General features: G+C 55.4%; 1 protein-coding gene across 1 annotated transcript; it reads left to right on the forward strand.

Annotated features, from left to right (window-relative positions):
- Nucleotides 1-229: 229 nt before the first annotated feature.
- On the forward strand, nucleotides 230-24064 carry ADORA1 (adenosine A1 receptor). The gene is made up of 3 exons (XM_055820017.1): nucleotides 230-441; nucleotides 808-1192; nucleotides 22991-24064. The coding sequence occupies exons 2-3, from the start codon at nucleotides 852-854 to the stop codon at nucleotides 23622-23624; spliced, it is 975 nt and encodes a 324-aa protein (XP_055675992.1). The 5' UTR covers nucleotides 230-441; nucleotides 808-851; the 3' UTR covers nucleotides 23625-24064.
- Nucleotides 24065-25667: the final 1603 nt, after the last annotated feature.

Genomic DNA, 25667 nt, shown 5'->3' on the forward strand with positions numbered 1-25667 from the left:
GATGCGCTGGGTCCTCGCTCACCCCAGGCTCAGGCTCTGCCCCCCTGCTCGCCCTCCCCCCCCGGCCCCGCCGCTCACACCCCACCTCAAAAACCGGGTTCGGTGTAAAAACGCGTGTGGGGAGCCTGGGGCTGGCTCTGCCCCCCGCCACACGCCCCCGGCCCCTCCCGCGTTCGGCGGGCCCCAGGCCGGGTCAGTCGCCCTTTAAAGGGCCGGGGGCGGCGCCGTGTGATGCTCCCGCTCCGGCGGGCGCTGGCGGAGCCTGCGGGACCGCGCGGTGCCGGGCACCGGGGACCGAGCGCAGCCCCGCTCGCCGTGGCCAGCCCGGTGCCCAGCGCCCCCGGACCCCCAGCATGCCCCCCGGGGGACCCTGCGGGGGGGCAGCTCCTGCTACCTTGGGGTGAGGGCGCCCCGGAACCAGCCCCGGGCTGGCAGGACCAGGTGAGGTGGGATGGGGCCGGGGGAAGCGGGCGGCTGCGGGGCCGGGAACCAGCCGGGGGCGGGGGGGGGGCGGGGGGCGAGTCCCGCTGCAGCCGTATCGGCCCCGGGGGTCTGGCAGGCGGCCCCGGGGCTGCCCCGAGCGGCGGGGGGGCTCCGCCGCTCCCCCCCGGCGGTGGACCGCGGCCCCCGCTCGCCCCGCGGCCCCGGTGGGTGCGGGACGAGCCCCGGCGGGGCTGGAGCCCCAGGGGACGGCACAGGCGAGGGGGGTGGGAGGGGGTCCCGTCCCACCCCCCCGCACAGGCTCCAGCCCGGCTCGCAGCGCAGTTACCGGTGCCAGTTGCCACCCGCCTGCCCGTGCGTTTACAGGTGACTGAGGGACCCGGTGAGTGGCCGGGGGACACCGGAGCATCATGGCACACTCCGTCTCAGCCTTCCAGGCTGCCTACATCTCCATCGAAGTCCTCATCGCTTTGGTGTCCGTGCCAGGGAACATCCTGGTCATTTGGGCTGTGAAGATGAACCAGGCGCTGCGAGATGCCACTTTCTGCTTCATCGTCTCTCTAGCGGTGGCCGACGTGGCCGTGGGGGCCCTGGTCATCCCCCTGGCCATCATCATCAACATCGGACCACAGACAGAGTTTTACAGCTGCCTCATGGTGGCCTGTCCCGTCCTCATCCTCACTGAGAGCTCCATCCTGGCGCTCCTGGCCATCGCTGTGGATCGATACCTGCGGGTGAAGATACCTGTCAGGTAGGAAAATGCGTCCAGAGCAGCTCCGCGGTGGCTGCTGTGGGGTTACAGGAGCGAGTGTGCCCCAGACTCTTGGAGAAGCACTGGAAGCAGGTCCCCCTCCAGGCTGCCGACCCAGGCACATCTGGCTGCAGCAGCAGCACTCGGGGCAGGCTGGGCTGGGGGTCCTGGAGCCTCCGGCAGCTTCGCCTGGGGGTTTGCAGGAGCACCGGGTGCACAGGCAGGGACTGCATCGTGGCAGCTGGCAGGCAGGGCAGGGTGGCCCCGCACAGGGTCCCCATGGCTGGGACAAGGTGTGTCCCACCACACATGGAGAACACCTTTCCAGGGAGCGGAAAGGGGACGATAGATTTGTCTTCAGCCCAGGTTTTCCCTTGCTGTGTTGAGCCCAGGAACCCAGAGGTGATAACCTGCTTGCTCATGGACTTGTGGGACACAGCTTTGGGGTTTTGAGGGACCTGAGGTGATAGCCTGGCACGCCTTATGGGACAAGCTCACCCAGGAGGGACCCCCTGGCTGTGGGGCTACCCCACAAATGACTCCTTTCCCTGTTTTTCCTCTTCTCATCATCTGTATCTGTCAAAGCCAAGCCAGTAGCAACTACTGTGGAGTGTAAAAGAGGGGCACGAACTGTATTTGAACTCTGCTGCTCCGGGAGGAGATATTTAACCACTTTGTGTCTGGCTCCCTCCCCGCCGGTGGGGTTCTGTGGCTGGGGGGAGGCAGCTGCAGGGCTGGGGTGCTGCAGTGGGACTGGGGGCTGTCAGCGGGATGGAAGGGGATGTGACACCCGGTGTTGGTGCCACTCAAGTGCAGCTGGTGGGTCCTGGCTCAGACCCTCACCGTGCAGTCACTGTCACTGGTCCCTCTTGCTCTGTCCGAGGATGTGCCCGGGCTGCAGGGACACCTTTGCCAGGCTCATCAGCTCCAGGAAGGTTCCCACTGCTGATGGCATTGCTGGAGAGCTGAGCCCGGCCAGGACGGCTGAGCACACACCAGCTCGTGTCACCCCACCAGCCCCTTTGCAGCTCAGCTGCGGGCTCCAGCCCATTTGCCGGAGGGGTCCACGACCCTGCATCAGCACAAAGGTCCCCCAAAAGGGACCCAGCCCCCTTGTGTTAGGTGCCACCCAGACCCCAGCAGGTGTAGGACCCTTTCTGGTGCTGGAATTGCCTCCCTGTACAGGGAAACATGGACAGGAGGCACCTGCGTCGGGATCAACCGACTGCTCCCTTCTGTCCCCAGATCCACTGGATCAGGCCAGAGGTCTCTTGCTTTGAGGGTTTTCCTGCAGCTATGGGTAGCAGAAGCTGCTCGGTGAAGAAGTGTAAGACAGGGGGGGCACAGGATAAAAACACTGTCCCTGCCCACCCCCTCCTCGCTACACATGATTTCGCAGGCTGTTCCCAACTTCCTCCCTAAGTGTGATTTTTCCCAGCCTGAAAAATCCTCGTCTTCCAGCCTGTTGGTGTAACCAAAGTGATTCTCACCCTGTCATTGCTCTCGGTGCTTTTTTGGTCTTTCCGCATCCCCTGTGTGGCGGGGATGGGTTCAGGTGTGGGAGTACTGCGGCTTTATACATAGCAACACTGCCTAGCTCTTGTCAGTCATTTTCCCAACAGACCCAGTCTTTTTTCCTCCCTTGCTGCCTCTGAGCACCAAATGGGCCTTTTTGGGGAGATTTCTGCCTGATTCCATGAGATTTCCTGGGAGCAATATGAAGTTAGAGCCCCCTGTGCTGTGGATACTTCGGGTGGGTTCTTTCAACCCTGAATTTTGTTCTCCCGTTACGTGCCTGAGCACTCGACATCATGAGATTTCTCTCTGAGTTTTTGTAGCTCGCTTTAATATTGAAAGGCTTCATGGCCACAACAAGAAGGGTTTGCTTTTGCCAGCTCTCCTGTTCACTTATTCCTGGATGTTTCCTTCTTTCCCTGGCGTGAATTCCTGGCAGTTGGCAAACATGGTGATTTTAGGTGACGTTGTGCCCTAGACACAGCAGCAAAACAACATTGGAGATCACGTATAGGACAGAAAACGCCACAAAAGAATACTCCCTGAATCTGAAATGCCTCAAGTTTCTCCCAACCTGTTGCTAGATGCTAAAAGGTGATGCTGAAAACACTTTGACAGTGCTGACAGCTCAAATCACGGCTTCCGTGCTGGTGTTCCTCACTGCGACGCTGAACCCACCAGTGTGCAAATCGGTGCTGGGTGCCAAGAACCTGCGATGCCTCGGTGGGACTTGGGTCCCTCGTGAGACACGAGTGGCCACTCATGCCCGGGACACCTCAGGGAGAGCTGCTAACGTCTCTGAAGGCAGCCATGGCACCCCGTCCTGGGCAGCGATGGCATCCCACAGTGATTTGCAGGCAGGTAGGGAGCGATGTGGGGGGATCTCTGCCTCAGCCACATCCCAGGGGCAGCCAGGACATGAAGCAGGGACATCATGTCTGCACGTGGCCGACCAGCATCAGGCACGGAGGGGACAGGGTCAGCAGACAGCGTGCACGCCACAGCTCACTCCTGTGCCAAAGAAAGTCCCCAGATAAGCCTGGCACAGGGTGGATGCTCGCCAGCGTGACCCACACGTGGCCTGGCATGGCCAAGGGGGTCTTGTGGGCTGTCATGCATGGGAGTCCCCCACACTCCCTGCTCTGCTCGCAGGCAGCCCTGGCTCTGCCAGGGCTTGGGGAGAGGGGACAGCAGGCAATGAAATGCATTTCATAGGGGCAGCTGACAGGGGCTGGGAGCAGCAAGGAGAGAGGCTCTGTGCATCCCAGCTCCATCCTTGTGCCGGCCACCCCCACAAATGCTGTCTCTCCTCTGGCACACTTCATTTTTGGGGTCCATGAAGGAGTGTGTAAGGGTTTCCACATTCCTGTCACATACTGACCAACTGGGGTGAGGTGGGAACTATTGCCTGGGAATTGTTGTCTGAAGGAGAGGAAAAATCACCCCTGGACTTGCCAGGCTTTCTGTTTAACCCCTAGGTAGGGTCCCTCCTGGATGCTGAGGTCGAAGGATGCTGCCTCCTCCCAAGGGGCCTTTTCTTGACTACGGAGAGATGCAAAAGCATCGCTTGGGTGGAGCAGGCTGAAGCAGAGGGTACCACGGTCCCCAGCTTCCACAGGAACTGCTGTAAACAGCTGGAAACCACCTACAATAGGCTTGTTGCCTTCATGCTGGTGGAAAAGCTCACATGTCCCCTCTCGCATCCTTCCTCCCCGCCTGGCGGCAAGGCAGGACCCCAGTCCTGTTGTCCCCCCCCCAGCCAGGCACAGCGGGGTCCCCCAGCCCAGCCCAAACTTCCCTCTCAGCCGCACTCAGGGAAGATTAAATGAGTTCAAAGGCAGGGGAAGCAGCCGGCCGGGGGTGTCTGTCAGGAACTGGCCACTCGGCAGCCCCGCGGCGGCCGGTTCGTGGCAGGATGCTGGAGGGGACCGGGCTGGAGGGATGTTTGTGAGGGGATGTCGCTCCTTTGGCACCAGCCTCTGCTGACTCAGGGCCCCCCCTCTGTGCTCTGAGGTGCTACACTGGGCTTTTCGGAGAGGGCCGTGGCAGAAGGACCTGGTGTTCTCAGGACACGCGGAGCCACAGCCCCTTGGCCAGGGGTGGTGGATGCATGGAAGCAGCCTGGTCCTGTCTTAGCGTGTCCCTGGGGGTCCTCACCTTGTCCACTTTGCTTGGACCACCAGCTCTTTCCTCAAACACTTTGAAACATGCCAGGAAGATAAAAACTGGAGAAATCTGCTGGTAGCCATGAGCCCTTGTACGTGGGGTCTCTCACTCTGCTCTCTCTTCCACCCCCTGTGCCCAGGCCTGGACACTGGGATGCCCCCCTGGCCCTGCCCTTCCCACCCTGTGGCATCCCAAGGAGCATCCTCCCAGGGCAAGCTGCGTTTTGTGTTGCAGAAGGTTTTGAATGCACATGTGAGGCTGCAACGCCATGCAAATTAGATCAAACCATGCTTGAAATTGCTGGGAATTGAGGGGGCAGGAGGCTGGGGTGCAGCAGGGGGAGAGCCCGGGGTAAAGCAGGGTCTGCAGGCAGCACTGGCATTCTCCAATGGTTCAGAAGTGCCCTGTCCTGAGCCCTGTGAGGTAAAACAGCTCAGGGCTGGCAGGAGCTTCCCTCAGCCCTGAACTGCAGCCCCTGCAAGCCAGGAGGTGAGGAGGACTCGAGGGCAGCCTGTGAGCCCTTGGATGGACCCAGCAGTAGAAGGAGGAAGGCTTCCGCACTGGACCTCACAGCTTTTCAGCTCCTGCCTGAGCTCAGGCTCTTGCTGGGATTGCAGCGCTCTTTCCCCTTCTCTCCTGGCCTGCCAAGGGCTGCAGGCGTGGGGCCAGCTGGGGCTGGGTCACAGGGAAGCCTAGGAAGTCTCGTTGCCCTCAGCCAGCTGGGTCGTGGAGCAGGGCATGCGTCTGAGATAGTCCTCCCCTCTTTCCTCTACTGAGAGTTCAAGGAGGATCTTGGCAGGAGAATGGTGGGCACCCCGCTGCCATGGGAGGGGGGGATGAGGAGGATGTCAGGATGAGACCCTGCTTTGGCCCACATTCCCAGGCACCAGAGCACCTAAGGGTGCATGGGCAATCTTTCCAGCACTGCCAATGCTAAGTGCCAGGAAACCTCCCCAGACACTTGGGCTCTGAGACCCAGTAGATGAGTCCAGGATGGAGAGGGGGGGGGGGGGGGGGGGGGGGAATGTGTGTGTCAGACCAGGCTGGGGTGTGTGGTGGCCTGTAGAGGCTGGTCCCCTGGGGATGGTACCCACTGAAGTGGGGAGGTATCAAACTGCGGAAGCAATTTTTCAGGCTGTCATGAGGTTTTCAACCCAGAGCAATGGGATGAAATTAAGAAAAGGAAATGTATGCTCCATCTGAGGGCAATTTGCTGGCCAGATGGTGGGTTTTACATGTCCCCAGGGAGGCAAGGGTGACTGGAGACATCTCTAGCTAGCCTGGCCAAAATAGAAGATAATAAGTGGTGGCAATGGGGGGTGATTCTGTCCAGCCAGGCAAATGAATAAACAAAACCATGACTCTTCTGAGGCTTATTTTTAAATTTAGAGGAAACATTTCAAAAGTGTCCAGGTGTCTCAGAGCCAGAAGCGTGAATTCAGAGAGCTGCAGGGGGACTTTCATGCCCAGGAGCTCATCTAGGTTTCTCTCAACCTCCATTAGTCAATAAAAAGATGCCATCCATCCTTACAGGTCCTCCCCTGTGAAAGCAGATTGGATTTCTGAGGAAAAAGCTCCTATTTTTTCTAAAATGGGGAAATTTGGGGGACTGGCAGGACTTTGCAGCTGCCTCATTGTTTTTTCCCTTGCTGCTCTCCACCAGGTATATTTTTAGCAAATGAAGGTGATCTATGGAGACCTTCATTCCTGAGGAACAGGCAGATCTGAACCAAGGATGGAGAATAAAAGGCAGAAATCACAGTCCAGAGAGGTTTGCTGGAGACTTTGGGCTGTTTCCAAGCTGCAGCTTCCAGCACCCTGCACCAGCTCAGCAGCTTTAGCAGGATGCTAAATCAGAGCAAGCATTTCACACCGAGCTCTGTGTGAACCAGATCTGGGGTGCACGGATGAGCTAAGCCAGTCCAGGACCAGGAGCTCAATTCTGGTATCACCAAAATACTCAGACCCTTGGAAATGGGAAGGGATTTACCAACAGCTTATATTGGTCTTGAGATCCTGGTAAATACTCAGGTGAGCTGGTTTCCAGCATGACCCTCTGATCGGCAGAGTAAATTTGAGCCCAGATCACACTAAGTCAGAGATCAAAGCCACGAGGGCTCTTCCCTGGGTGACGGGACGTCTGGATTAGGCTCGGCAGGAGCGTGCACAGCTGCCGCAGCAGCACCACGAGACGTTTGCCGACAGACGCAAAATCAGGTCACATGAAAAAGCTGCAGATGCTGCCATGCCAGCCAGAGGGAAGTGGTTTGGGCTGCAGGCAGTGTCCCCAGCTCCCAGGCTCTTAGGGAAAACGCTGGGGTTTGCAGGTGTCACCCTCCTTGGGATGCAGCAAGGGTCCGACTGTGGGATGCTGTGTTCTTGGTAGCACAGAGGGAAGGGGAGAAGAGCAGTGAATCCTGTGCAGGGATGCTCCAGACTTGCTGATATTTGGGGTTATTCCCAGGTTTTCTGGATTAAAAGGGTAAGGGGAGGTGAATGGCCTCCAGAGACCCTGGGCAGGCTTCCTGGGCAGCAGCACCCCCTCTCATCCCAGCCCTTCTGTATCTCCGAGCAGGGCGAGACGTGGTTCCCGTGCTGGGTAATCCGCCCAGGGTATCATTTTGCCCTGACCTCATTAGCGGCGGGTCAACATCGGTCTCCTCAGCAGAGCTTACGTCTGCCTGCATTGCACTGCAGGGTGATGAGCGAAAACCAGCTCCTTGCTCATGTTCACCTGCTACACCCCAAAATCATGCTCTAGGGATATTTTCATTGGGTTTTTTTCCCCCGTTTCTACTGATTTTCAGGTTAAAGCATTGACTTTTGGCAGGGGTCACCAGTAAATTTGAAGGCATGCTCCCAGAAAGGGCAGTAGCACTTTTGCAGACAGGGAAACTGAGGCACAGAGCAGTGCCGTGTCTCACTCAGGGTGACCCCACCAGGCAGGGACGGAGGCTGGGGCACAGCAGGTATGGAAATTGAGATAAGCCAGGACAACCTGGCCTTTCTGTTCATGCACTGTGCAGTGATCAGCTGGTCTTATGTCACAGCTGTGCCCAGGGCACCCAGCAGCCAGGCTCCTCCGTGATGCCAGCCCATGCCATGGTGATCTGTACAGGAGTAACTCAAGGCAGCGGGGTTATCCAGGAGGCCAGATGGTCCCCCTGGGCTGCAGGTCCCTGGTCTGCAGAGCTTGAATGCCAAGTCACTCCTGTCAGCAATCAGTCCTAATTAAAAGTGACAGCATTGCTATCTACTGAGTCAAAAGGGGCTAAGACACCTCTGTAGGGACAACGTCCTTGGTGAGGGGTCTCCCATCCATGAATTCATCCTGCAGGGAGCACAGACATCAAACCAGGTGAAGATGGGTAGATGGAACCCAGCAAGGCTCTCCCATGTCCATAGCAGTAATTCAGGTTGTTGGGTACCATCAACCCAAGAGGACGTACTCTACAAAGCAGGCCAGATGGAACACTAGCCAGCTCACGTTTCTTCATCCCGTGGCAACACGAACTGTCCATGAGGTCCCCATTGAGCAAAAGGTGAGGAGCACCAACAGCCAGGGCCACCCGGACATGGTGAGATGGACAGTGAGGTGTCTGCAGTGAGTAAGGTGAGGTCCCTCACTGCAGGTGAGTGATGGTCCTGTGTCCATGGTACAATAGTCCATCAGACCCATGGTTGAGTAGCAGAGCTCCCAAAACATCTGGGAATGTCACACTTCCAACAGCACTGCTGAGCACTGGGGAGATGGTGCTCCCTTTCTGGAGCGGCTGGGGTGTTTCCAGCGGGGGGCACTGGGTTGGTGGAGGCGCTGAGGTGGGGGTGATGCACGCTGGGGCTTGGTGCGCTGTGCTTTCCAATGACCCTGTGCAGCTGCTGGCACTGAGACAAGCGAAACACCCTACAGGAGGAGGCTCTGCCAAAGCAAAAGCTGCTGATTCAGCCCGCCCTGTCCCTGCCAGCCCAGCCTGGCCCTGCAGGCAGCATGTCATGAATGAGTCAGGACCAGTTCACCATGGTATGTGCCACCACCACAGCCATCTGGTGCTGGTGCTGGCTCAGGGCATGCAGGAGCCCTTCGATGGGGGGTCCCGGGTCTTCCCCCACCCCTGAGGTGGAAGAAAGTGACTCCAACAGCAGGTATCGTCATCACTTGGTCTTTACAGAAATGGTCCCACCTCCGCTCCGTGCCAGCCAGAGCCGGTGACAGAGCAGAAATAAGTGACTCACGGGGTCAGGGCTGGGCGTGCAGGCAGGCTCAGGCACTCCTCTGCCATGGGGCCAGCACCAGCCCCCTCCCCAGCCACCGGCTCTGGGGCCGCAGGCTGGGTGCCATGTCATTGCCCAGCCCTTAGCACACGCGTGTGGTGCCTGTCCTGCTCTGGTTGGACATGTGCCGTGCGGCCACCACCAGCCAGGCCACCCTCAGCTCCTTTTACACCCCAGGGCACATCACAGCATGGTTTTTCTAGCCCATTCGCAGCGTTAGAATAAGCTGAACTGGGTCTTAAAAGTGCCAGGTTGACTCTGTTGACCAGACAGGGGATTATGGCCATGAGATTGGATGTTGGACAGCTGGGACACAGCCCGCCAGACCGTTCTCGAAGTCTGATCTGGAGGGACTGCCAGACCCGCAGCTGTAGCCTGCAGTCACTGAGCCAGACCCAGCAAGATCTCCTCTAGGACAACTCAAGGCAGCTTGTAACCAAACCCAAGGGGCTATTGGACATGGAGATGTGCTCAGGGGGCACATGGCAGCCACCCAGCTGGGTGGCCTGGGACCTCAACGTCCCTGGGACTCCAAGGCAGAGCAGGCAGGGCTGGGTGAAGGCTCAGGGCTGGGGGCCATAAAGTCACCGCATCCAGGTGGCCCTGCTCGAAATCAGCCTGACAGTGGGGGGGTGACTCACGCCGGGGCTCACAGCATGAGCCTCAGCACGGAGACGGGGGGGCACCGGGACTAGTTGGAGCAGACGTGAGGGAATCAAGAGGTGTGGAGGCAGCAGGGATAGAAAGGTCACTGCAACACAAAGGAGGACGGTAAAAAGGAAGAAAATGTGGAGGAGGCACTGTGGTGCAATGACCTGGGAGATGAGTTTCATTGTGACACACACAGGAGTCATTTCAGAGTGGAAAGAAACTGATGGGCTGGAAGAAAACCTCTGGCTGGAGGAAGGGCAGGGAAAAACCTTGCAGGGTCCTGCCCACAGGGGTGTGAGGGAAGCCCAGAGACAGGTCCTGGCGGGTTGTCCCTGCAGACAGCGGGACGTGGAGCATGGAGGAGACCATGGAAGGGATGGGGACAGCTTGAGAGGTTCGTCCCCTTGGGGACAACAGCATCATCTCAGAGCCTGGGGAAATGACAGCTGGCACAGCTGTACTAATATTAACAGCCCTGGTTTATCCTGGAGATAAATTAATGATTTTTTGAAGGGATTCTGCCAGGTGCAGCAGGGATGGACACAGGAGCTGGGAGAACCCAGCATGGGGGCTGCTGATGGGCTGGGAGGAGCAGATCCAAGGAGCCTGTCCTTTTGGGACACGTCTCATCCAAGGTGACCTGAACTTTTAAGCCTACAGAATGGGAAACCAGCCATCCCAGAGGCTGGCCAGGCTGCTGGCGGGGAGATGCCTTCTCTGGCAGCACAGCTGCCCAGCTGCTGGGGCAGGCACGCAGCTCTTGCGTGGGATGCCCAGTTGCAAGAAAGAGCAATTGATGCTCTCCAAGGCAGTCACAAAAAAGCCCCACAGCCAGTGGGGTGTCCTGCAGAATAGCAATGAGCTGAGCAGAGCACCCCCTGCTCCACCAGCACCCAGCCCCACTGCAGCCTGCAGCCGGGCACGCAGCCACCTTTCCCACCGGAGGGCATCTGGATGGGCAGGTCTGGGTATTAAGGAGACATCATCGTTGATGCCGTCAGCAAGAGTCAAAAATAACCCCAAGGGGTTGAGATCCTCCTTTCTGTAGAGCACAGGCAGCAATGGGCTAAGGCTCAGATTGGGGGGGGGGGGGAGGGGGCAGGCAAATAGAGGAGGAAGGACAGCTTTTGGTGATGTAGGGCAGTGCAGAGAAGGATCTGTCACTGGAAATTTTTTGGGCATCTGGATTTGCCTTTCACTGCACTAAGCCTGGTGGGACCCAGCAGCTCCTTCTCACGCCCTTGCCCCACCTCTTGTTGCCTTTTCCCTCCTACCCCCCATCCTGTCCTGGCATGGTCCTCGCCCCCTGGCACTGAGCAGGGGACCACTTTCAGCAGCTGTCGCAGTCTTGGGGGGACTGGTTGGATTTTGGTGAAGAACAAAAGTCTCTGTTCACAAAAAGGAGCTGGAGGAGGAAAGGGAATTTTTCTCCTGGCCCCGTTCCCTTGTCTTCCTCAGCAGCCTCCATCCACGTTGCCCCTGAGACCAGCCGCAGTGCTCTCGCATGCAGACCCCTGGGTACCAGCGATGCCCAAGCAGGACCACAGGGACACAGAGGCAGGGAGGTCACATCCCCCGGTCCTGGACCCTGCCTGGGGTGATGATAACACCTTTCCATTGCTCCTCAGAGGAGGGCCAGAGCACAGAAAGCCGGGACATCACTGGCGTAGCTGTCCATCCACCTTCTCCAGGCCACTTCTCTTCCTGCGTCCAGAGACCAGGATGATTTTTCTTGGCCTCCTTCAAACAAGGGAAGTGCCAGCTCCTGGCACCAGGGAGGCTTTCTCATTCAACTCATTTCATCTTGCTTCACTTGGCACATCATAGCCCCCCTCTGCGACTCAGTTTCCCCATCTGTTCACAGAGGGAATGATGCTCCAAACTCCCCGAAAGAGCCAAGAGGCTGATGCTGCGAAATGCTGTCTCAGGCACGGCTGTAACTAGCAGTCTTACAGACAGAGTTATTTCTCTCTTTTCTGCACTGGTAACAACATTCAGTGACTTAAGCCTTGTAACATGCAAAAAAGCAGCACTCTTTTTCCTCTGTGCAAACAGCTCTGCTCGCCTGCGGCACGGAGTGGCCGAGCCTGGGGGAGAGCTCGGAGCACAGATGGACGGGCCAAGCCTGCGCAGTCAGGCGGACGCCGGCGTGGGTGCAGGCGAGAGGGGGTTATTTTAAGGGAGATCATTCCCCACGTTCAGCACTGCTGGGACACAGGTGCTTTATGGGCTCAGCGAGGTCTGTTTGCTCAGAGGGAGCTCCAGGAGCTCCGATACTGCAGCCATCCCCATCTTGCCTTTACAGCCACTGCCATGATGCTCGCAGCGTCAGTGCCACCCTCCGTAGGGCCACCCCCTGCCCAAAGTGCCACAGGTCCATCCCCAGCAGCCTGGGGACCCTCTTGCCGCACGGCACGTCCCTTGTGTGCCGGGGAAGGAGGTGCTGGGTCCCTCGCAGGCTTCACATGTCCCTTGTGCTTGGGGAGGACCTGATCCTGCCTGGCCCACGCATCCTTCATCTCCATGCCCTGCACCAGCCAGGCTGCCTGGGTAGACTCGGGCTGTGTCTGCACATTGCTCCTTGCTTGGATTTAACTGCCGGAGTAATTAGGAAGACGCACAGGGTGTAATTTTTGCCTGACTGATGCATTTCACTGCTGTTCCTCGTCTTGGGGCTCAGCTCTTACTCTCCACCATCCTGATGGAAATACTGAACTACTTCCTTCCAGGCAACAAGGTCAGTCAGTTTTCCTCCAAAGGAATAAATAATCCTTTAAATCTGAAAAAGGAAACAGAGTTTAAGTACTAAACTTCAGGTTTGCTTTACATTTGCACTTTTAATTTGTTTTCCTGGTGAAAGATCAATTCTCTGAGGTGAGGGAACATTTGATTGTGGTGTTAACTGGAGCCTTCACTTTCAATTTGGCATTTAATTTGGCTGATCAAGATATATCGATCTGCACTGAACAGATTCTTCCCAATGCAAATAACTTAATGGCTTGACATATATGTGCTCCTCCTGGTTTATAGGGTGGTGGACAGGTGAATAGCACAGGTTTTCCTCAAGCTCTGTGGCAAGCTGTGCTTGGACAGGTTGAAAGTCAACCATAGCACAAAACAGCATCTCCAAAATTAATTTCACTGATTGAAAGTACATATATGAAGTCACTAGCAAAAAAAAAAAAAAAAATTAATCCAACTGCTTTTTGCATTTGAAATTGATCTTTTGATCAGGGGAAATATGCATTGGACAGAAGACATTGAACTGGTTGTTTTAGATTATCATGTCCTCTGAGGTTTAGAAACAGCAGATCTTGCTGGCATGCCTAATTCTTATTTAGACATTGGGCAGAGAGAACAACCCCCCACATTTTGTGAGCTCCCAGCCAATTTTTTGGTTTTGAATGTACTTATCTTTGAACTGGGCTAAGTGCAGGGAGGGAAATGTTCCCTTTGCAGCGACAAATCGTGCTGTGGGGATCCTGGACAGCAGTAACGAGTTGTAGCCTAAGAAACTGAGGAGTTCAGCTGTTGACTGTGAAATCAGGAGTCAGGTTAGCAGAAGTGTAAAAAACAAGAAATTAAAAGGCAGCCCGTACTAATCTCTTGTTCCAGCTCCAATTTAGGATATGTCTTTTTCTGAAGACTGCTTCTGCATTGGAGAGATAAAGACCCACCTCAGCCCTGCTTCATGGCTGGGTTAATGCCTCTTAACAGGAGATGCTATCTCCATTTTCCTGCCTCCCATTTATCCAGGGAGCAGAACTCGATGTCCTGTCGAATGCAGAAAAAATGCCAACAGCAGGTCTCAGGACGCCTCTTATTTCCCTTCTAGTTGGGACCTCTGATCTCCTCCTGCCTTTTAATGGCTCTTGGTGCTTTTCAGACTCACCTGGTTGGAGGTCTCCTGTGGGTACCAACCTGGCCTTTGATTTATCAGCGTTCGCAGAGCACGGTGGTGACAGGCAGGGAAGGACGGTGGCACTGGCAACCTGCCCTGGTGCTGTGCAGATGGCACCAGGCGCTTCCTCCACTGGCATCTTCCTCCTCGCACGGCCGGCTTTCTGCAAGCTGCAGCGTCTGTGGGATGGAGTAGGAGCCATGGAGGCTCTTGGAGCCCAGTCACACCAGGCATTTTATATCTACCATCTCATTGCAATTTCTCATAAAGCACACATTTGACAGATTTGGCATTTTCAGTGGGTTTTAGAGCTGCTTGCTTTCTTCGTTCTCTCCTCTTCCCCCTCCCTTCTCCATTTTGGGAGCTGACTTCCAGAATCCTCATTTCAAAGAGGTTCCTTTGCATAAAGGATAAAAATATGCAATGCATAGAAAAATTCAAGTACAATACAAATAGTAATTGAAAAAGCCACTGCTTTTATCCAGTGAAGCCCTGGATTTACACTGAAGATAGCCAAAGCTGCCTTTTATCCCTTCTTTGTACTACATGTGTACACTGCCCCGACTTCGCTAATCGCAGGGGGACACGCAGGGACACGCAGGATCAGCTGCAGAGTCAAGCCTGGGCAATCAGCTCCCAGCTAATTGCCACGACAGGAGCAGGGCTGATGTGTGAGAGCCTGCGAGGTGGCCACATCCACAGGGTGGTGGTCCGGCATGGCGAGGGCAGGCGAGGCCAAGCACACTGACCTCCCCGCCACGGCGCTCGGTGAGGAACAGCTCCAGCCCGCTGCCCACAGAGCCGCGCACATGGGGTTTGAGTGGCTCCTCCTGAAACCTTCTTGCCCTGCAGAAATTGTCTTCAGCTGGAGGTGGGGTTGCTCCCAGTGTAGAAGGGACTCAGCTGTGTGATGGGGGCGTGCAGGACCCACCCTCAGGCTCAGACTCATGCTCCTCTCCAAGGAGATGTCCGCATGCCAAATTTCTGTTTTTTACAACAAAACTGTTTAGACACTAAAAATGTCCATTAGATTTACTGTCTGGGGGTAACACTTAAAACAAATCCATTGTGCCCATCACTCTATCCATCAGCGACGTACCCAACTTTCATAATTTCACCCCCACCTCTTAGGGACTGGGCTGTTCCTCTGTATGTGCCCTAACTCCTGACATCCTAGTGCTATAGAAGAATCTCAGTTTCTGCTTCTAATCCCTTTTAAAGCAGCACTTCTCATGCTTTGCATTGCACAGAAATGCTCAAAAATGCTGCTGCCTGAAACCAGGAGCCAAAAAAACAAGAACATCACATTTTTTCCCTCCAGTTCTGAGATTCTCAGCTCGTTTCATGATTTTGCAACCGTTGCCAATAGTGTTAAATCATTTCCCTCCCACTTACCTTGGGGTCCTGGAGGGAGAAGCCAACGATCCAGGAAAATCCTGGAGGGCTGTGACCACACATGGTAGAGCTGGGAGGGATCCCTGGAGCTGCCTGGGTGCAAATCTATGGCTCAGTGCGACTTGTACCCCATTGACCAGGGACACTGGGTGCACATGCAGGACTGTCATATGGCAGCAGGAGGGTGACACATCCAGAGCATGGCCACCCCAGTGCAGGCGCTCAGCACCCTTGGATGCACTCAGTGCTGCCCACAGCATCAGGTGGTCTCACTGCTCCCTTGGGGGCATGAGGGATCTGCTGAGGTTAGAGGGCAGTACTCCCCAGTCGGCACAAATTAAATTATCATTTCCAGCAGGCGTTGGATGCCCTGGGTGTCCCCAGCCCCTTGCTTAACCCCCACCCACCCACATTTGGGGTGAGCAGGCTGAGCAGTGGGTGAGTAGTCCTTGCAGAGAATTGCTACTTACGCAGTGGCAGAGCACTTGAACGTGTCGGGATCCAGCCACAGGCTGTAAACCAAGGCCAGTTTGAAAACAAGATTAACTTTATGTGCACAAAGGATTTATATTTGCTGCTGGGTTAAAGGATGCTGCTTGAAGGATGTGAGGAAAATTGCCTTTCTCATTAAGCAGCAGCAGATGACACACGCTCCTTTGCCTTCTTTGGACAACAGTAGTGTCTCCTCTACAGCCAGGGCAGAGCCTGGAGGGGGAGGACGTGTGTGAGGTCTTCATGCTTCCCATCCTCCCGCTCTGCAACCTCCACTCCCCCCCCCCGCCCTGTGCTCTCCCTTCCCCTTGCAGGATACTGTCACAGTGGGAGCCACCAGGATGCCCAAGCAGAAGGCATTGGCTCTGGTCCATGGTGGAGCTGCCATGGAGGTTACTCACATTCCACCTCTGAGATGAGGACAACTGAGAAAGTGACCTGAAAGAAGCTCTGCAGTTACTGGAAGCTGGTGGTTTGCTCCCAAAGATGGGTTGTGATTCATTGCCAGAGCCCAGGGAGTCCAGCAGCACAGACATCCCGGAGGCAGCAGGCTGCAGAGGTCCAGCCAGCACCTACTGCTCCATCGAAGCCAGGAGCAGCCCCAGGAGAGGTGCACGCGTGCTTGGCGATGAACTCATCTAGGCTGGTGTGATGTTGTGGCTGCTCCTAATATCCCGAGGACCAGAGATGTGAGAATACAAATCTCTCTGGCTCAGCAGGCAAAGATTTGACTTGATCCTCTAGCTAGAACCTGAAATACGGCAGGTTTTGACTCAAAAACCAGGCAGCCAGCGTGGGTGTCTCTATGGGTATTGGGGAGAGGGAAACAAGCCCTTAAGCAGCCTCATGAGGCTGTGGGTGATGCTGCCCCATGGGAGATGCCAAACTCAAGGTGGGCTGAGCTGTGACGTGTGCTCTGAGGCTTGGTCCCACCAGGGGTGATGGCATCACAAGAGCGGCAGATGTGGGGGGATGTGTCCGCCCTCTGGTTCCACGCTGTGGAGTGCTGGAGCTGGGGAAGGACACCTCCTCCCACACTTGCAGCCATCCACTGGATGGACATCTCTGATGGACTCATGTTTTGTACTGCCAGCCTGGGGTGAAGATACCCTGGCACAGCCTGGCTGCCCTGTAGAAGCATCATTCCCCATTTGCAGGCACTGTAACCCATAAAGCGCTTTTCTACCTTATTTCCCCTACTTCTTGTGGGGATATTTGTGTCCCTAGGCTGCATTTGGATGTGTCCGCATTGCTCTGCAGTCCTCAGGGATCACAGGGTGCTTCCAAGGTCCTGGGAGATGTCTGCACCCTGTCTGGGGTGCAGGAGGGCTGCAAATGGTCCAGACCCCTGCACAACCTTCTCCAGCAAAAGCTCAAAGCACAAAACCTCCTTTTTTTGTCACTTTCTTACCATGTGACCAGCTCCAGCTTTACCCATTGCTAAATGAAGCACTCACCAAAGCCCTGGGGACACCATGGCTTGGTGTGTGGGGACCAGTCAGTTTTGCAGGATGGATTTGTTCTCATAAGCCTCATAATCACCCTCGCCTTTATCCATTAAATAATCAGTGGCTATTAAAAGTGGTTAGAAACATTCGGTGGCCCTGCCAGCTGCTTCGCTCGGCTGAGGCCGCTTGTGCTTTGGAGTCACTTGGTGCAGAATAATTCCCATGCAGAGAGCTCCCATCTCAGGATGCTAAAACCAAACCCTGGACACAGACTGGACCAGGAGGCACTTCAGTGGGATGCACGCAGCCCAGTGCATTTATACACGCCGCTGCACACGCTTTCATCCTCTCTTGCGGTGGCTTTGGGTGAGGTTTGCATGAAGCAGCCTCATGGTGTGGTGCCTCTTGCTGCGGTGGAGCGGACCCAGAGTGTTTTGGGAGCAGAGGTCCTAAAAGACAGGTTGGTCATGCCCAGCTCCCCTCTGCTGAGCCGGGGGGGCTGAGCTGCTGTAACTGTGGGCACCAGGTGTGGGCTGAGCTGGAGGGCTTAGAAAGGTGCCAGCTGCTTGCAGAGCTGTTGCCAAGCAGAAAGGACACCATACTGTGAGAAAATCCTTCTCTGACTCTTGGTGGGGTGGTCCCAGCCCTGCTCTGCCCCTCGTCAGGGTGCTGCCCCAGCTGTGGTGGCAGCTGTGACCTCTGAAATCATGGCTCACTGCACGCAGGGGGACTCGCAGCAGCGTGGCAGGACCTGGCAGCTGTCGGGGACATCCATCCCTGGATCCCATCACAGACTACCAGCTTTGGACTCCCCCCAAAGCCTCTTCTTAGAATCATAGAATCATTTAGGTTGGAAAAGACCTTTGAAATCATCAAATCCAACTGTTAACCCAGCACTGCCAAGTCCATCACTAAGCCCTGTCCCTAAGCACCGCATCTCTGTGTGTTTTAAACACCTCCAGGGGTGGTGATTCCACCTTCTCCCTGGACAGCCTGTTCCAATGCCCGACCACTCCTTCCCACGAAGAAATTTTGAACTTAAGGTTTTTACTTAAATTAAGCCCAAAGGAGATCTGAAGGGAAGGAGAAAAATAACCAAAGCAAGAGGCTGAAGCAGGAATAAACTTTTCCCATCCAAGTTAGAGGTGACGAAGGAGTGACTGCACGGTTCTCTGTGAAGCAGTGTCCCTCCTGCAGCACGTTCTACCTTGTGCGGGTACCCAGGGAGCTCCTCGCCCCAGCCCGGAGCCACAGCTGAGATGATTTCCCTTCACAGCACTTGGATGCCGCTTTGTATTTCTCAGCTTCGCATTTCTGAGCAGCTTTGAACACCAACATCTGAGTTTTCCCACCCAGCAGCCCCAGGACACTGAAGGATCTGAAGCAAAGATAGAGCCAGGAAAAAGATGCAGGAACCAAAATCCTCTGACATCAAAGCACTTTTGTCTAGAGATTTTCAATTAGATCAGGACATGCTCTGGCTGCTTTTCCTTGCTGCATTCATAATGCAGATGAGCTTCATGTCAGCTTGGCCTCCTTTCCTCTTACCACGTTGGCTCCAGCTTCATTTCATTAGCAATAGCCTGCCTTCATTAGTGAATTAATTCCCCAGGAATTGCACTGCAATAAACTCTACCAGAGCAAGGACCAGCAAAGCCACATTTTGGGGCTCTCTGGACAGCTGCAAGTGTTTTCTGGACAAAAAGGTTATTCACAGAAATACTAAAAACAAACAAATTTTATTCAAACCAGGCCTGGAATCTTTAAAGCTTTTTCAACCAAAACAAGAAGGGTTTTGTGAGTGTGAGATTGGGATCGACCTGTGGGTTGGAGACCTAGGAAAGGAGACCTCATCTCCCTGTTGGGGGACAGACCCTGAGACAAAAGTCAAATCAATAGAAATGCAATGAATGTGTCACTCTCCGTGTGTTTTCATATGTGTCCTGATATGTTCAATGGCCGTGGGGGCTTTGCCCACCCAGTGCCAGACACCTAAAGAGCAGGTCCTGGGCTGAGCTGGGCTCCCTTTGCTGCCACAGAGAGGGATGCAGAGGTCTGGCTACGTCAGGATGTGGCAGAAAAAGTTGAGTCAAGTGTGGGAATGATGAGCAAAGGGAAAGGAGGGTGGATAGTGTCTTTGGGTTGAGGGCCCAGGGAGCATTTAATGATCTTCTGGAGAAAAGGGGCCTTAATATCTCCCCCAGTGACTCCATGCTTAGCCCAAGAAACTCTGCAATATCTCCTGGAGCATCCCACCACGAGACAGCATCTCTCCCTGGAGGACCCTGCTCCGTATATCCCCGTTAGCTCTGCACAGCCCTGGGGGACAATTTGTTTGCCTCCAACCATCACTTTTTGCAGTTCCCCTGAGGACACAAACAGCACTCTATCAATAATTGATATTTTGCCTCTTTGCATTATTTTCTAAACCCACAAAGACATTTTTGTTCCACAGCAAACCAGAGCTCCTGCCCATCCCAGGATATCAATGAGGCTGGATGTTTGCTGTGCTCCCTCCAGGCTCTTTTCTCCTGGCCTTGGCAGGGCATTCAGGAGGACTTGGGGTGATGCCCATCTCTGTGGGGAAGGGATGGTGCAAAAACCACCAGTGAGGGAGGACAGGAGGAAAATCTAGCAATTATGGTCAAGCCTAAAGCCCCACAGACAAAGGAAACAAACCCAAATTGTATGATGATGGTGGTGACTACTATCATGGATGGTTTAGTCACAGCTGTTAATAAAAATAATAGTAGTAATAAAATTGCAATGATGTTAGCAATTGTTCCAGTGCTGATGATAATTATAAGATTATTTATTAATTGTGAACCATTATCAGCATTTTCTAGTGCTTCCGCCACCCAGACCCATCCCAAACTCTAGTCCTATTATATTAATGCAGAATGAGGTAAATGAGAAAGGCTTTTTCTTTATGGCATAACCAAGGAAGAAATACAGGAGCAGCAAAGTCTGCCCCTACCCCTCTGCTAATTGCCCCCTCCCAAACGCCCTGTGCCATGCGGTTGAGCGTTAGGCAGGATCTTGCGTTTCCCTCCTTTAAGTGAGGTTTGAGCCCCACAAGAGCTGTGTGGGCAGGCTCTGTGGGGTGCACAGAGGTGGCACTGAGTCATTTCATGGCTTTTGTCATTGTCTGTGTAGGGCTGATGGGGACAGTGGACATCCCAGAGCCCCCAGGGAGCATGTTCCCCTGCAGGGTACTGCAGCTGCCTCTGCTCTTGGCTTGTTGCTGGAAGGAGCAAAAGGAACAAAAGCCCCGGATCCAAATGTTGCTGTTTTCTATGGATTTTTCTGGTTCAGCCACGGTTCCTGTGACCGTGGTGCACACCTGCTGGGGGATGCATGGACAGGCTTTGCTCTGAGCTGCTGGTGGCTTCTGCAGTGCCACGCTTAAATCTCGCAGTGCAAAGTCACTTGAGGAGCAGGGAGGGCCAGGTCCTGGTGCTTGAACTGCTGAGTGTGTCAGGCCAGGCACGTACAGCGGGGTGGTGGAAATGGATGTGCAGCGAGGAAGGATGGATATGGAGCATGGCAGAGAGATGGATGTGTGGCAAGGAGGAGGGATGGATGCGCAGCAAAGTGGGGGCATCCATGTGAGGCAAAGAGGGATGGATGTGCAGTGAAGAGGAGAGATGGATGTGCATTAACGAGAGATGGATGTGCATTAATGAGAGATGGATGTGCATTAACGAGAGATGGATGTGCATTGAGAAGGTATGGATGTGCACTGAGGAGGACAGATGTGTGGTGAGGAGGCAGAGGGACGTGCACTGAAGCGGGGAGATGAACGAGCAGCCAGCAGCGTGTGGGGTGGTTGCTCTGCTATGTATGTATTAGACACTTTGGACCATGTGAGCTTGTGTGCATCCAGGGACCTGAGGTCTGCATGACCTCCACAGCTGTCCTGATAGCCATCTGCACAACACGCGGTGTTCTGGAGCTGCAGGGGGCCGGGACCATCCGGGCTGGGCCCCCTGCAGCCGTTCCCCATCCCCTCTGCTTTGGCTGTAAGAGTGAACACTGCGTCCTCTGCTCTGATCCTGGTTCATGACTAACAACAGGTCTAGAGGTCACCCTGCCCCATGTGCCCCCCCAGCCCAGGCATGCGGGCAGGGGGAGAAGGGGTGGGTGCTCGGGGAGCAGCTCTGCTCCTGGGTGCTGGCTGCCAGCGCTGGAGGGTGTTTGGGGACGATGCTGGCACAGCTGCTGCTCCACAGCTCAGCAATGGGTGCAGGGCAGGGAGCAGAGACCACTGGGAGTGGGGAGATGGGATGCGGGGACTGCAAAGAGGGAAGGAACTGGGGGGGGTGGGGTTGGGTGTGTATGTGCTGTTATTTCTAGCATTGCTCCCCCACAAGCTGCTGGAGCTTGGGGAGGTGGCAGTGGGCTGTCACGGCTGGAAGGGCACATCAGCCCTCCCCAGGGACCTGTTATCGGTGACATGGGGTACATGGGCCAGCACACAACCCCATGGGAGCCTGAGCCTCCAGTATCCCTGTGCCGCTCCTGTGTTGTCGTCCCTGACCCTTTCCCCTCACTTGGCCCACAGCACTGGTGCTCCCCCACCATCCCTCATCCACCCCATGCCCCAGCTCTCCCTGCCCTGCACCTTTCTCAGGGTCTCCTGCCTTCTTTCCTCACCACAAGGAATAAATCACCCTCCAGCTCCAGCCTCAGCTCTCAGAGGAGGACCTGGCTGCCTTTAGGATGCTGGGAATCTTTTCCCAGGCCAGTGGGAGTTCATTCAGGAAAGCTGTTTGGGGCTGGTGGCTCTGGACTCTGAACTTCTGAGGCTTGATGTTCCCCCTCTCCACCCTGCACCCCTCCATGCTCCCACCCAGACACCTTGCCCCTGAGATGGGTCTTGAGAAGGGACCTTCAGGGGGGTTGGGGTCTTGGCTGTATTAAAAAGCCCCAAAATTCTCCATTTTTCCACCAAAGGTAAAGGCTGCAGTCATGCAGCAGAGAGCTCTGAGCATCAGGATGCAGATCCAGGTTTGCCAGCCACCTCCACACGGTCCCCATGGCCGGGTTAACACCAGCATCGCTGACAAACCCAGCAAACAGTCAGGAAAACATCCTTTGTTCAGTCCCCTCCAGTGGAAAGCAGTAACACTTGGGCTCCGAATCTTCTCAGCCTCCAAAGACAAGCTTTTCTTTGAGGGCCAGGGGGAAAAATCAATCTAGCAGGCTCCACTTCCCGCTTGGAGAGCTCTGGAGAGACTAGCCCAGCCCCGGCGTGCTCCCCAGCGGCATCAGGGAGGGAGCAGAGCCCAGCCGGAGCACAGCTCTCCTCCTCCTCCTCCTCCCTTGGCACTGGCCCATTAGGAAAGAGGGTTTTGTCGATCAGCTCAGCACATTAGGAAATGAAACAGGCTGTGCCCAGAAGCTTCCCCGGGGGTCCATTAGCACCGGCAGATCCTTCCTGCAGCCCAGTGGGTCCCAGAGGATGCTTTTGCTGGCGATTTCCTCCCCGGGCGCAGGGGGAATTGTCTGGGACAGGGTGCCAGCAGTGCGGGTGCATGGGGGAGGGAAGAGTGACCTGCCGCTGTGGGTGCGGGGTGCTCACATGTAAGGTGGGCTGCTGGAGTGACGTGAAACCTCCCCTAGATATGCGAGTTGAACGCGCAGGCATGCTCCAGGTTGCTAATGCACTTCTTGGCTTAGCATCAACCCCCAGAGCTCCAGGATCATGTCTGAGGTCTCTGCACCCCCCCGGGGCGTGGGGTGGGAGACAGGGTGAGGTTCCCCAGGGCACATGCAGAGAAACCAGTCCATTAACACATCTATCAGGACAAGCTGTTACCAATTGCCAGGGAAGGGAATGAGGAGCATCATGTCGTCTCAGTATGGGTGCTGCCACCCCACACGGAGCAGCCAGCCCCCAGGCAGAGCATCTCACCTGTGTTTAATTCTTTCCTGTGGTTGCTGTCTCTTCCACAGGTATAAGAGTGTGGTGACACCCCGGCGGGCAGCAGTGGCCATCGCTTGCTGTTGGATCGTCTCCTTTCTGGTGGGACTCACCCCTATGTTTGGCTGGAACAACCTGAACAAGATGCGGAGGACTCAGGAGCTGAATGGCAGCCACACGGAGTTTGTCATCAAGTGCCAGTTTGAGACGGTCATCAGCATGGAGTACATGGTGTACTTCAACTTCTTCGTTTGGGTCCTGCCTCCCCTGTTGCTGATGCTGCTCATCTACTTGGAAGTCTTCAATCTCATCCGCAAGCAACTCAACAAGAAGGTCTCCTCCAGCTCCAACGACCCCCAGAAGTATTATGGGAAGGAGCTGAAGATCGCCAAGTCATTAGCACTGGTCCTCTTCCTCTTCGCGCTCAGCTGGCTCCCTCTGCACGTCCTCAACTGCATCACCTTGTTCTGCCCATCCTGTGAGACACCACACATCCTCACCTACATCGCCATCTTCCTCACCCATGGCAACTCGGCCATGAACCCCATTGTCTACGCCTTCAGGATCAAGAAGTTCCGGACAGCCTTCCTGCAGATCTGGAACCAGTACTTCTGCTGCAAAACCAACAAAAACGCCAGCACCACCACGGCTGAGCCGGGCAACTAGGGGCTGGGAGAGAGCAGAGGAGGGTCCTCCGTGCCCAGCCCACATGGGGCCATCTGGCCACTGTCCCTGCTGTCAGGGGAAAGGGTAGAGAGGACCGGGAAGGCTGGGTTCACCAGCCCTGTGCAATCCAAACAGCCGTGTCCCCCAGCTGCCCCAGGAGGTTATTTATTCACAAGCATCGTACTGTTTTGATATTGTAGCCTGCAATGTTCCTTTCTTTTTTTTTTTTTCCTGTTTGTTTCTGTTTTTCATTTTTTTAAGGGTTGCCAAGTATTTAAGGAGAAATTGTACAGACAAAGACGCAGTTTATCTTCATGCAAATAAAGTAAAATGATAAAAACCACCCAGGAGGTCCTCTGCCATTGATGGAGAGAGACCTCTAGCTCCTTGGAGCGTGGCAGTTGGTGATGCGGGGAACACCTCATACCCTGGCCCCTGCATCCATGGACCCATGGAATGGCAGTGAAGCTGCTGGGAATTGGGAGAGCCCAGGGCAATGTGGTTTCTGCAGCTCTGAAGCTGGGAGCTTTCAAGCTCTTTCTTTCCCCCACGGAGAGGTGAGCTGGGCTGAGACATGGGAAGAGATAGGAAAAGGCACCCCGTGGCAACGCCAGCACGCCCAGGGTGACGAACCCACCATCCCCACAGAGCAAAGAGTCGTTCTCCAACTCACAGATACCAGGGAGGTAGGTAGAGGGGAAAGGAAGCCTTTAAGCATAACCCCAGGGTACTCTGCAAGAAGTACCCTTCGCTGCCCCGATGGCTCCCCACGGAGCCCAGCAGCACCCACCAGCCCTGCAAGCTACACCCAGACAGCTGTGTCCCCTCCATGTGTCGTTTCTCTCCTTTCACTTCAGCGTTGAGTCATTTCTCCCTCTTTTCTCCTGCCTGCCTTCTGTGGAAGGCAGTCACAAGTATCTCCCAGCCCCTGCCCCGTGTCCCCCATGTCACTCCCTACCACCCTCCCTGTGCAGCCAAACCCTTTTGACCAAACCTTGGTGGCTGATGCAGCCACCTCCACGGCCCAGGGGAGCAGAGGGGCACCTGCACCCCCCTGGGGCCAAGCAGGGAGGGCTGCAGGCCACCGTGGCCATGCTGATGCTGCCACAGGGCCACTTCCCCACCCCGCATCCCTGCCTTAGGTATGGCCGTGAGCAGGGTGTATTATCGGTTACTTTTGAGGAGATGGACCAGTGCTGGGTTCATGGTTGGACTCCATGATCTTAAAGGTCTTTACCAACCTAAACAGTTCTATGAGTCTATGATCACCCCCACCCAGCTCAGTGGTCCCTATGGATGCTGGCAGCTGCACTGCCAGTCCCTGATCTACAGCAGGACCTTTTCCAGGGCCAAAGAGGTGGTGGGAAGAGTTAATGTGAGGTAATTGTTATTCCTTTCTTATCAGCATCCCTTGTTCAGCACTCTCCCATTGGAAACACACTTCCTATGACCCTGGCCCTGTCCCAGAAGGGTCGTTGCCCCTTGGACGTCACCAGTCACCAACTGACAAAGTGACTGCAGCGACAAGTTCCTGCAGGGGCTGGGAGGTGGTGCAGGGAGGAAAAGGACCTTGGAAGGGTGAGATTTATGGGTGGCTTGTTAGCTGGCTATGGAAAGCAATGCTGTGCACATGTAGCATATGTTGGGTGTCCCCTTTGCCCACTGCTGCAGCCAGCTCTGTTTAGCGCGGAGGGGGTTCCTCTGTTTCTCTGGAAGGAAGAGGACGGCAGCAAAGAGAGGAGATGCGGGGCTCAGCCTCCCATATTTTGCAAGGGCATCAATATATTGTATCCAGGCTCCTGGCTCAAACCACACTGGGCAAAACTGGAGCAGAGCAGAAAAGCAATAGCAAGGACAGGAGCAAATCCTTCCCTTGGGCCTCATCGCGATGGAGGGGTCCTGAACACCCTCCCAACCTCCTTGATGTGAGGAACCCAAAATCATTAGTGCCTGAGGATGCTGCAGCTCCAGGCTAGTGCAGAGAGGACCTCCCTACCTCGTGCCCACAGTCCCTTTGCACAGCAGCAGCCTGGCCCCGAATTA

The sequence above is a fragment of the Falco peregrinus genome, chromosome 16 (assembly GCF_023634155.1).
Source record: "Falco peregrinus isolate bFalPer1 chromosome 16, bFalPer1.pri, whole genome shotgun sequence".
NCBI lineage: Eukaryota > Metazoa > Chordata > Aves > Falconiformes > Falconidae > Falco > Falco peregrinus.